This window comes from Lissotriton vulgaris, chromosome 12, assembly GCF_964263255.1.
Source record: "Lissotriton vulgaris chromosome 12, aLisVul1.2, whole genome shotgun sequence".
Classification (NCBI taxonomy): Eukaryota; Metazoa; Chordata; class Amphibia; order Caudata; family Salamandridae; genus Lissotriton; species Lissotriton vulgaris.
In genome coordinates, this window is record NC_141700.1 from 91,065,884 (window position 1) to 91,078,880 (window position 12,997).

General features: G+C 48.7%; 1 protein-coding gene across 1 annotated transcript in view; it reads right to left on the reverse strand.

Annotated features, from left to right (window-relative positions):
* The window catches only part of RAB11B (RAB11B, member RAS oncogene family), a 44,719-nt gene that overhangs the window by 20,604 nt on the left and 11,118 nt on the right, over positions 1 to 12,997 (reverse strand). The window contains exon 2 of the mRNA XM_086947314.1: positions 10,036 to 10,231. Coding sequence (XP_086803440.1) covers positions 10,036 to 10,231 — 196 coding nt within the window. The remainder of the gene's footprint in view (positions 1 to 10,035; positions 10,232 to 12,997) is intronic.

Genomic DNA, 12,997 nt, shown 5'->3' on the forward strand with positions numbered 1-12,997 from the left:
ATCAGTACTTCACTCCACCAGGCGCATGTTTCCAGGTGCACCACTGGGGAATGAATATGACCTTTGTCGACATTCATTCCACACAATACACTGCGTGTGATGAGGGGATGCGTGTGTGTGCGTGTGATGAGGGGATGCGTGTGTGTGCGTGTGATGAGTGTATGCGTGTGTGTGCCTGTGATGAGTGTATGCGTGTGTGTGCCTGTGATGAGTGGATGTCCACACGCCCTGTCCATACGCGCACGCTGGACCTTCTAGGGATTCAGTTGCACGTGAGATGCCAAAAAGTCAATGGGACATATCCTAATGGGTTTGACATCTAATGTAAGGGGTCTGTGCAGCATCATGGGTGGGGGGTGGGGGGGGGGGGGGTTCACGAGGGAAGCAGCTGGAATCTGAAGTTCCTGCTGACACTTGGAAGCTGCCGGTTCAGCCACATCTGTTGGCATGTGAGGCTGAGAGATCTGGCAATGAGGCTGGCTCCGCTGCCTGCGGGTGGCCTGGCACCCCTCCTGCAAGTGACCCATCTTCATCCCAGCCAGGCCAGGCCCACTGTCTTTATCAGGAGGCGCCTCGTGTGCGGCAACACTTAGCAAGAGAGGAAACAACACACTGAACACGCGCATGGAAACGAGAGACGGGAGGCAGCAGGCCCTGAACCACACCTCGAGCATCGTCCGAGCTCCAGCGGCATCGGCTGAAGGCAAATGAAGAGTGTCTGCATTATAGGGGAGAGGGGGGTCTGGGCTTCGGTTCAGCATCTGTGATTCTGGGCAAATCACTCAGCCCCTCGCCTGCCAAAAATGAGCTTTGCAACCCGTGCTCGTGTAAAGCGCTCCGATACCTCCGGGCCCCACTCGCGCGCTATAAAACTGCACAAATAATCAAGAGGAGGTGGTGAGAGAAGAGGGCGTGTGTCGGACGCTTCTCTTGGTGATCATTGTACCAGCGAAATCTGTGTTTAAAATCGAGATTGAATCATCGAGTTGGGCTCACAGCTGAAGGTGCGTGTAAACTGACCCAATCCTAATGGGTTTGACATCTAATGTAAGGGGTCTGTGCAGCATCATGGGTGTGGGGGGGCCGGCACGAGGGAAGCAGCTGGAATCTGAAGTTCCTGCTGACACTTGGAAGCTGCCGGTTCAGCCACATCTGTTGGCATGTGAGGCTGAGAGATCTGGCAATGAGGCTGGCTCCGCTGCCTGCGGGTGGCCTGGCACCCCTCCTGCAAGTGACCCATCTTCATCCCAGCCAGGCCAGGCCAGGCCAGGCCAGGCCCACTGTCTTTATCAGGAGGCGCCTCGCGTGCGGCAACACTTAGCAAGAGAGGAAACAACACTCTGAACACACGCATGGAAACGAGAGACCGGAGGCAGCGGGCCCTGAACCACACCTCGAGCATCGTCTGAGCTCCAGCGGCATCGGCTGAAGGCAAATGAAGAGTGTCTGCATTATAGGGGAGAGTGCAGCGGGAGGGGGCGGGAACGGCCACACACTGACAGCGGAGGGGGGGGGGGGAGCGGGAACAGACACACACGGACACACTGACAGCGGAGGGGGGGGGGGGGGAGCGGGAACAGACACACACGGACATAAGGCAAAAAAAAAACAAAGCACTCACGCAAGCAGGAAGGCGGGTGCCGGCTCAATGCCGGACCAGATTCGGGGGCGTTCCCTAGGGCTTTTGGCTGACGTAGCATGACGTCCCCAAAAGCCAAAAATTCTCGGGAACGCCCCCGAATCTGGTCCGGCATTGACGGACAGGACCGTCTCCCAATGGCTAGCCTCCATTTATGGAGCTAGCCAATGGGAGACTGGGGCGGATACCCGACTGCACACACAACTCATAAGGTTTTTTGGCGCATGTGCACTATGTGCGCATCGCCAGTCAAAACCTAAACAATAAGAAAATCTGTGCAGAGAGCGGGAATGTGGGTAGACGAGCTACCCAGCTGTCGTTTGTTTTCCTCCTTCTCCTGCACTCTGTGGAACCATCTGAACGATGCGCAGCTGTGCCCGCGCCCCTCCCCCTAAGTGCACTCAGATTTGTTGTCATTTGAGGCTAAAAATGGCCAGAGCTTCCTCGTTTACGTTTGTAGATTTGCCTGGCAAATGCATGCAAATATCTGTCTAGGGGAGGGTGCGTGCAATGCACACACATTCGCTGCAGATAACACACAGGAAGGGCTCCGAGTGATCCGTGTGTGAATGACACTCCAGACGCCTGTCCAGAATTTGGTAGTGGAAACACAGAAATAAAATAATAAATAAAACAGTAACATTGGCTGTGGCTGTGGGAGCTGAGGGGCGCTGTTCTATGTACTGAAATGCTGCAGCCTGTACAATACAAGTACATGTGTGCAGAGCATCTCTACGTCCGCATGCAGAGACTGCTCTGAGATGTCAGTGTATGAAGACCTTCTCTGCTGCCCACAGAAACCCAGTAAGATGTCTATATACATAGAGCTGCTGTCCACAGAGGACCCCCCTGGGAATTCTGTATACATGAAGAGATGCTGTCCATAGAGGTCCCCTGAGATGTCTGCATACATGTACGATTTAGAAAAGGGGGTGGTGATGAACAGAGTGTCTGAGTTAAACAGACCACTCTTACCCAGTCCAAAGATCAGGGCCTGATCCATCACCGTTATTTATCTCACTGCCCCATCCCAGCTCAGAACCTGGCTATATGCAAATCAGTCTGTCCCTGGCCCAGTGCATCATGGGAACAGGGCAGACTAAACTACCAAGCCAATTCTTCACCAGAAAGGAGACAAGCTACCGGGGACCGGTTTCTGGCATTTCAGCCTTCTTCGGCCCGGCTTGCTTGAATCCTGATGGAGCAGTGAGAAAGGGACTCATGTCTGAGTATACCCTGCCACACCTGTAGTGGCCAAAAACGATTTAGAAAAGGGGGTGGTGATGAACAGAGTGTCTGAATTAAACAGACCACTCTTACCCAGTCCAAAGATCAGGGCTTGATCCATCACCGTTATTTATCTCACTGCCCCATCCCAGCTCAGAACCTGGCTATATGCAAATCAGTCTGTCCCTGGCCCAGTGCATCATGGGAACAGGGCAGACTAAACTACCAAGCCAATTCTTTACCAGAAAGGAGACAAGCTACCGGGGACCGGTTTCTGGCATTTCAGCCTTCTTCGGCCCGGCTTGCTTGAATCCTGATGGAGCAGTGAGAAAGGGACCCTTGCTCATTGCACCATCAGGATTCAAGCAAACCGGGCCGAAGACGGCTGTAATGCCAGAAACCGGTCCCCGGGAGCTGGTTTCCTTCTCAGTGTAAGAATTGGCTTTTGTAGTTTGGTTTGCCCTGTTCCCATCATGCACTGGGACAGGAACAGACTAATTTGCATACAGCCAGGTTCTGAAACTGGGATGGTGCAGTGAGCTAAAAAACGGTGTTGGATCTAGCCCTGATCTCTTGACTGGGTGAGAGCTTTCTGCTTAATTCAGAGACTCTGTCCCTCACCACCCCTTGTTGTAAATATATGCATACATGTACAGCTGCTGTCCATAGAGACACCCCTGAGGTGTTTGTGTTTGAAGATGTACTCTCTCCCCCGATGCAGACACCCCCAGAGATATCTATATACATGTGCAGCTGCTGCCACAGAGACCCCCTGAGATATCTATATACATGTGCAGCTGCTGCCACAGAGACCCCCTGAGATATCTATATACATGTGCAGCTGCTGTCCTCAGTGACCCCCCGAGATGTATGTATACATATAGAGCTTCTGCCCACAAACACCCCTTGAGATGTTTCTATGTGAAGATCTACTCTCCCCCCTGATGTTTGCAGAGACCCCCAAGATGTTTGCAAACAGAAGGAGAGAGAGTAGGGGTCTATATGCAGAGCCCCTCCCCGCCACCCCGGGATGTTTGTGCATGGAACCCTGCTTTCGCCCCTGCTGCTTGCAAAGACCCCTCTGAGATGATTGTGTATGAAAGGAACGCCTGCTCGGTGCCCCTGCTGCAGTAGAGGCCCTCCGGTAGTTGTGCTTGCAGACATGTTAAGCATCGCTGCTGTCTGCACGGAGCACCCGGAGATGTCTCTGCGTGAAGACCTTCCCGGCTTCCACAGAGTCCAACTGAGATGCCCTGCTGCCACATAGACAATATGAGGTGTCTTTGAGGGGACCTCCCCTGCTGCCTCTGAGACCACCTGAGATGTCTGTGTGTGAAGACCTGCCCTGCTGCCACAGAAACATACTGAGATGTCTGTGTGGAGACGGGCCTCCTGCCACAGCAAACAGATGAGATGTCTGTGTGTGAAAACCTACCCTGCTGCTACATAGACCACCAGAGGTGTCTGTGTGTGAAGGCCAGCCCTGCGTCCACAGAGACCACCTGAGATGTCTCTGTGTGAAGACCTACCCTGCTTCCACAGAGACCACCCGAGATGTCTCTGTGTGAAGACCAGCCCGGCTGTCACAGAGACCACCAGAGGTGTCTGTATGTGAAGGCTTACTCTGCTGCCACCGAGACCACCCGAGATGTCTGTGCGTGAAGACCCGCCCTGCTTCCGCAGGGACCACCTGAGAACTGTCTGTATTTGAAAACCTACTCTGCCTCCATGGAGACCACCTGTGATGTCTGTGTGAATACCTCCCTTCCTGCCATGGAGACCACCTGAGAGGTCTGTGTGAGGACCAGCTTCCTGCCACAGCAACCAGCTGAGATGTCTGAGTGAAAACCTGCCCTCCTGCCACATAGACCACCCGAGGTGTCTGTGTTAAAACCGGTCCTGCTTCTACAGAGATCACATGAGGCGTCTGTGCCAGCGCCCAAAAGCCAGAGCCCTCACGGCAGGTGCGGGCCCCTGCCTTCACCCCAGGCACCTCCGAGAGGTCCGTGCCCTCTGCCCCAAAACCTCACCTGGAGGACCAGACGGGCCCCGCCTGATTCTTGGGCTTGCTGGCCTGCCGCTTGTACTCCATCCAGCCACTGACCAGCTCCTGCAAGATCACCACGTACAGGAGGAAGACCAGGATGGCCGGGTCTATCCGGGGCAGCTCGGAGTCCAGCTCCTTGGCCATGGCAGGCGCTGGGCTGGGCTGGACGGCACTCTGGCAGACGGTGGCCGAGGCAGCCCATCCGCTGAGCGGGACTCCCGCTGCCTGAATGAGGAGCGACAGCTGAGCATGTGGTGGAGGTAGGGCTGAGAGAGCAGTGAGGGAAGGCAGCAGCATCGGTGGTAAAGACCCCCACCCATCTCCGAGCGGTGGGGGAGGGGGGACTTGAGTAGAACTGACACGAAGTGAGCCCCTCCACCCCCATTCAATGCCCCCCCCCCCTTTTGCGGGCTCTCCCAGGCAGAGGACGACGGGGGAGGAGGGGGAGGGGGGGGGGGTCAGGCAGGAGATGTATTAATGCATCTGTGTAACAGCGACCCCTCCCAACAAATAGAGAGGTCCGCGAGGTAGTGTCTGGGGAAGGATGCATCGGTGAAACAACTGAGGCCAAGCAGCAACTGTCCGCTAGGTCGCCCTCGGCGAGCACAAGGATTGGTCCTTGAGGCGCGAGGCAGGGGGTGTCATTAATGCATCAGTGAAAGGTGCCCGAGGTACCTTTCATCACAGGAGGGGGGATGCGCCAGTGTAATAGTCCAGATCAGACAATGCAGTCCCACCCACGCCCCAGACAGGAGGATGGCGAAGCATCGGTAAAACATTCATCGAGCCCCCCCTCCAGGAAGAGCGGCGCTCTCTGCTCCTGTGCGAGACTGTCGCCTTGTTGGACAGATTCCCAGTGAAAGAGGAGCAGAGGTCACAGCCTTCTAGGTGGGGGCTGTTGCTGCATCAATAAAATACAGATCCAAAGCCCACCCTGGCGTCCTTCGGTGGGAGTGGGGGTAAACAACACTCTGAGGTGAGGGTGCGGGACACTGTATTCTACAGAAATAAAGAGAGGATGCTTAAATGGAGCCCCCTCCCCGTAGGATGGGGGCGGGACGCCTGCAGTGAGTTCTACGTGAAGAACGGGGCTGCATAAACTGAACACCTCAATCGGAAAAGGGGCGGACATTGGGCTCCAGAGGGAGGAGAAATGAGTGTCTTGGAGGGAGACGCCCGACGCCCGCCCACCGACGGAGAGACAGGGGGCTGGGGCGTTAGGTTCAACAGAGGGGAAAGGACGCATTATCAGAACACTAGAAGACTAGAAGGGGGGTGGAGCAGAGCATTCTACCGAGAGGATGAGCGGGAATAGAGCATTCTACCGAGAGGATGAGCGGGAACAGACACACACGGACACACTGACAGCGGAGGGGGGGGGGGGGGGAGCGGGAACAGAGACACACGGACACACTGACAGCGGAGGGGGGGGGGGGGGGGGGAGAGCGGGAAAAGACACACACGGACACACTGACAGCGGAGGGGGGGGGAGCAGGAACAGACACACACGGACACACTGACAGCGGAGGGGGGAGAGCGGGAACAGACACACACGGACATAAGGCAAAAAAAAAAAAAAAAACAAAGCACTCACGCAAGCAGGAAGGCGGGTGCCGGCTCAATGCCGGACCAGATTCGGGGGCGTTCCCGAGGGCTTTTGGCTGACGTAGCATGACGTCGCCAAAAGCCAAAAATTCTCGGGAACGCCCCGAATCTGGTCCGGCATTGACGGACAGGCCCGTCTCCCAATGGCTAGCCTCCATTTATGGAGCTAGCCAATGGGAGGAGGGGGCGTATTCCCGACCCCACACACACACACACACATCAAAAGGTTTTTTGGCGCATGCGCGCTATGTGCGCATCTCCAGTCAAAACCTAAAAAGGGGTTTCAATGTCTTTTTTCAAGTCTTGGTAGAAAGTTGAAAGTGTTGCAGCTGTCTTGTCTGCACGTGTCTTTGTGTTCCCGTATGGAGTCCAATCATTGCATTTACCTAATCTTACTTGTGCTGCTGTTCAGGCTCTACGACAGCCGCAGGATGGGTTCCTTCTTTGCAGGAGGGGCACAGTGGCAGCATTGTCTGGGTTTGAGGACCAGGGCCCATATTTCACAAAATGCCCCAGGGGCACAACGGGCATTTGCCCCTGCATTGTGTGTTCCCGGGCCACTTTGGTATTACAGAAGTTTGTGGCCGCTTCTGTAGTAGATAGTGCTGGCGTACTTCTCGCTCCAGCGCTATCATCACAGGGAGTTTCCTCATTGGTATGGGGGCATGTCCCCATGCAAATGAGGGAATTTACTAGCCTCTGCACCCACGCTGTATTATAGACACAGGCACAAGAGTAAAGAAGCTGCCAGGAGGTGCGCTGACAGTGTGCCAATTAAAGGGTGGCACACTGTTTGTGCGCCCCCCTTATGGCAGCTTTCTGGAGGGAACCTTGCAGGTGGGTGCAGACACTCACTGCACCCTCCTGCAAAGGGATCCATCACCCCTCTTAAAATTGCAGGCAGCTTGCCGCCTGCACAGTGAAACACGGAGCAGCTGCCTCAAAGTCCTTTGAATACTCTTAAGTGAACTTCCTTCCTGGGTCTTCAAGAACTAGGAGCTGGAACAGAGTGGAGTGTTTGGGATCCCAGTTCTGCAAATTTTACAGACTTGAGATGTGGATCCACTCTCTAATGTTTAGAACATGTTTGGGTGGTTCCCTTTCATATGTCATCTTCTGGCTGTTCCTCAGACGCAGCGATGGTTCTCAGTCAGTAGCAATGATGATGGCTCCAGGCATCAATATTCAAAACAAGGTCCCCACAAAGTATAGATCTCTGCAAGGTCACCACAAAGTGTAGATCAACGCACAGTCACCATAAAGTGTAGATCTCTGCACCCAGTTGTCAATGGCAACCCTCAAGCGGAATATCCTCTGGGTAAATATTGTTGAAGACTGACAGTATTTTTCTGCACATTCACTGCTGAAGTTTGGTCAGTTATGGCTGTCGAACTGAAAAGAGAAATAAGCACAGGAACTTTGAAGATAACCTAGAATCATACATGCTTTTGTAGGTTGCTACGACTCCCTATAGTTGTATTACTATTGTAACGGATTATCGCTGATGGTGAACAAGTGCTTTGTGCCAGGCTCAAAAATTGCTATACTTTCTCTATTAAACTTAGCATAATATTGATAATTAGCTCAACATTTTGGCTTTTTAAAATCATCATTGATTAAACCTATTTACAAAAAGACAAAAAAGTATTAATGTTCATTGGGAAACCCATGTAGGAAATAAACGAGTGGTCAATCTCTCTACTGGGTAGCTGAAAAAGATGCTGTTTTAGGACAGTGCGTCAACATCCTAAGAGTGGAGGGTGGAAGCGTACAAATTAAAAGGAACACAATGTAGAGAAAAAAATCTATACTGATTTTATTTTATTCCCAGTCTATCAAAAGCGAGAGTTCAGGTATTTAAACATTATTGTATTTTCCTAAAATGACAGAGTTCCTGGCACTTGCTATATGGGATTCGGGCACAAGCCATGAAGAAACAGTACAGCGGACTAAAAAGATTGAACTGGTATTATAGTTTACCTTGGCCAAAAGACCAACAGCAATATTATACCCACTATACCATGCTTCATATTCAATTACTCTAGATGGAACCCTGTAACATATCCCGAGCACAAAGTTCAAAAGCACTGACCTAAATATATGTACAATCATCTTCCCTTCTTCAGCAAAAAAACCAACCTTGATGCTTTTTGACTTTAAGAAATGTTGTGTACTTTTTGCACAAGTTTAGCAAAAGAACTTTCATAATAGCCTGCGATTCACTCAGAAATAAGGGTTACCCATCCCAGTTGTTTCAAGCAACTATCGGAAGATGGAAAATTAGATCTAGAAAGCATTGCTGGTTTGTAATTCCGCCATGAAACAATCCAGTATGATGATGTTGTTTTGAAACGAAAGTAGAACAGATTAAAAAAAAAAAAGAATTCAATGGTCCATTGTTCAAAAGTGCTAGGGCACATGAATAGTTTCATAATTTGAGGAAGTTGTTATCAAATGTTCTTTTCCAGGAACAAGCAATTGGGTAAACTTCGCTGAGCCTTTTTCGTAACAGCACAAACTGTAAGACATGTTTTTTATTAGCCCATCTTTCCACAACTTAACCAATTTAACCTGTCCTACTTCTTTTCGAGAGTGTGCTTTTTAAGGTCCAGATTCTCTATTTTCTGATCTTATCTTTCAGGAATGTAATAATTTCCTGACCAGAACACCACACGGATATTGCAATACACAGTTCACACATTAGGAGCCAATTCTAAGAAACGTATGTTAGACAAAATGGCATTGTATCCGTTTCCTGACCAAAATACACCACATATGCAAAGTTGTAACCGTTTGATCAAAATGGGCAAACAAAAAAAAATAACAGCTACTTCAGCAGGATCTCTCTTGAACTTGAAACTGCACAAGTGTTTTAAACCTCACTCCACCCAATTAGAGTTGGTTAAAATCCTCACATTTCATTAACAGCTAGTTGCCTTTAATATCACCCAACATGTAATGGGCGCTGGTTACTTCTCTCTAAAAGTAGCAAAAAAAGTTACATTTCTTGATCCTTTCCCATTATGGCCTAGACAACGAATACTGTGTGCTTCTGCCTGTATTAAACTAACTCTGAGAGGAGAGGAGTGATCCTTTGGGACGCTTGGACACTTCCTAAAAACAAAATGACTCATCTAATGCCATGTAGGCACTGTTTCAAAAAGAGCATATGAGAAATGTTCTTTCACTTCGTGCTGGAGCCTTACAGACTGACTGGCATGCTATAAAGATTATACAAAGTAAATAAATGAAAATATTGGATAGAACTGAGCCCTACGCCTGATCTATTTGGTAAAGCTGATCTCCGTTTCAAGAAGATACTGGGAAATTACTTTCTAGTGCAAGCAGAATGAATTATATTAAACCTATGTAACAAAACACAAGGTCAGATTAAAAAACTGTGCTTACTATTAACACAAGCTATATATCACTTGGAGTGCTTCTGGCTATCAGGACTATCTAGTGAAGTAAGAAAAACAATCTTTGCCTCACACCCATTGGCATAAGTATAACTCACGCAGAAGTTATAGCACGATATCTTTCTTGTCCTGCGGTGTCCCAAATTTGTGCTTTAATTGTTTTTCCATCGACCTGGATACTCCTGGTTGCAAACTCCACTCCGATGGTGCTTTTGCTCTCCAGATTGAATTCATTGCGTGTGAATCGTGAGAGGAGATTACTCTTCCCGACACCAGAGTCGCCAATTAACACAACTGTAGAAAAAGAGAATAAATTATTAACGTACATTGACGGCATAACACACTGTTCCAAAACCTACTGATGTCTTCACTGTGGCGTTTTAATAGAGCAAGACATATCTCAGTGACACGGCTGGGCACTAGAGTAAGTGTAAAAAGTTTGAGGCAGAATCAATCATTACAAGTTTAAACCCATCTGAAGTGTGTAACCTAGTTATATTTCTTCATCAAGACCTTCTCATCATAAGTCATCAGCAGGACGGGAGCCTAAAGACAGTTTTGATGATTTCCTGAACTAGGAGTTGCTGGTTGTGCACTCAAAGCTAGGTTAACGATACTCCAGTGCCTGGAGCATTGGACTCCCAGGCCCATATTTATCAAGGTTTTGCATAACGCTTGCGCCATGCATGGGGGCTCAAGGGTGACGCAAAACGTAAGTTAGATTAATCAAGCCTTACTTGAGTGGCCCTGCATTGCTTGATACATCTAGAGTAACGCAAGGCAGCGCAAATCGCTGCACAGGGAAGGTGTTCCATGGGTGGAGCATGGTTGTTCCACGCGTCCACCCATGGATTTTGACGCATTCCCAGATTTACCATTAGTGGTAGACCTGGGAATGCGTCAAAAGGCTACGCCTCCCCAGGTGAGGTATAACCGGGAGAAATATCTTTACTTCTCCTCGTTTTTGCATACTGCAGCACACGTAGAAGAGGAAAATGCCTCTCAGATTTGTGTTTGTGTGGGAAGGCAACCATTCATGTAAAAAAAAAAAAATCCTGCATACAAAGCAGACACCCATGCACCATGATGCACGAGCGCCTGCGTTGGCCCTAGCTGCTAATTGTGAGCCAGCACAGGCAGAGAATAGGAATGCACCATATATTGATAGATATGGCACGTTCCTGCCCTCGCTTTTTCAACAAACTGCAGCAAGATGTCTTGCCGAGTTGAGCTGCGTGAAAGTTTAATGACTACGGCCAACAAATTCTATTAACTGGATGTTCCATAATGAAATTTGTGGACAATAGCAATAGAGTGCGTTCCAGACTAAATTGTAGTTAAAAGTTACATTTTGCAAACTGCCAGAATCTCTGTTTCAGAAGGACTTCTTGAGGCTTGGATGAGTCCCTTATTTGATCTGTGTTGTTAGGAACAGTCTGTGAGGGCCTAGTTTTGCAACTGCCGCCATCTGACAGTGAGCTTTTCTCAGTCCTGTATACAGGTTATATTTCGGTTCAACTGCACAATCACGGAGGCCTATTTACAAGACATTTTTTGTAACATTGACATTTGTTGATTGGCAACCTTGATCATAGCATTCATGCTGAAGAAACAATAAATGGTCTACTTCCATCAGGCTTCCCTAACGAGCAACTCATAAGCTACTAGTAGCTCTCCAGCTATCTGTAAGCTCTCCTGTGTGCAGCCGAGCCTAACAAATTAGAGGTTTTTGTTTGAGTGTATTAACCACTTGGACGCATTTGGAGTTAGGTCCATATAATGAGATTTCAATTGAAATGAATGGGCAGTGGATGACGAGTTACCCTTGTCATTAGCATTGAAGAGGTTAATATATGTATACCAAAGTAAAAAATGTGTATTTGTGACAATGTGTATTTTTAGAACTCATAAGCTGATGTCTAGAGAAAAATGGTTGAATTTCTGAATTGTATTTAAAGCAAATATTTGAGTGATAAATCATGTGGTGATGGAGAGAATTATTAGGAATATTATTACTGTGATGCCCGGGGCATTGCAGCTATGGGTGGTATTACCCATCTTAAGGCATTCCAAATTGACAAAGTAATTTTTGAAATTGTTGCTGGCAAGCCTGATGCCCTGTGGGATCACTGATGGTAATGTTGCATAGGGTAGCACTGTCTCATGCTGTCACTACTACAGCACAAAACTAGTAGCTCGGGATGATTTCCATTGAACAGAAGCAGCTCTTATTACAAAAAAGGTTATAGACCCCCGATTTACATAAACATGAAACATTGATTTCTTGTGTTCTGTGAGGCAATTGTTGGGAGGGAACTACGCTTGTGAGGCAACTGAAAGAAGAACGCTGTGAGGTATCCCTCTGATTACCAGGATCCGTTTTCCCTCACTTCATGTGGAGAAAATGTGCACCTGATACAAAGGTCCAAGTGGTTTACGTATATCATCAAGTTTGTCCCTGCTCGAATTTTCTTAGACCGGGTGTAAATTCGGATCTAGTCCACTTATGTGTGGAAATGACCTGATATCGCCTAAATTTCTATACCACTGTGGGAAAGTAAATAAATAACAGCAGAGGTGCAAGGACAGATCACTATGCAGCATGGCATATAACCAAACCAAAGGAAGATTTACCAGAACCGAAGCATATATTACGTGTAAAAAAGTAATGACAAATGTGACCACTTTGCTTTACTTTACTTTTACCATCACTTCATTCCAGTTCTACTTAACACAATCACAGCTAGAGAGGGGAACCCAAACTGTCTAAATAACAAATACACTACAATGTGTGTATTCACTTAGCAAGAAGAATAGAGAACATGTAGTTCAATCACTTTACAAGATAAGATAACCCACAGGTGACACTCCTTCAACACAAAGGTCACACAGAGAAAACAATGCACGAAGGCACAACAGAAAACCGAATGCTTAAACATGAGGCTATGAAAATTTCAAAGCCTTGCATTCAGTTGCACAAACACTAACACCTACATTCACACATAATCACCTAAGCACCTCATCCACACGATTCGCACATGGGCGTCACACACAAATACA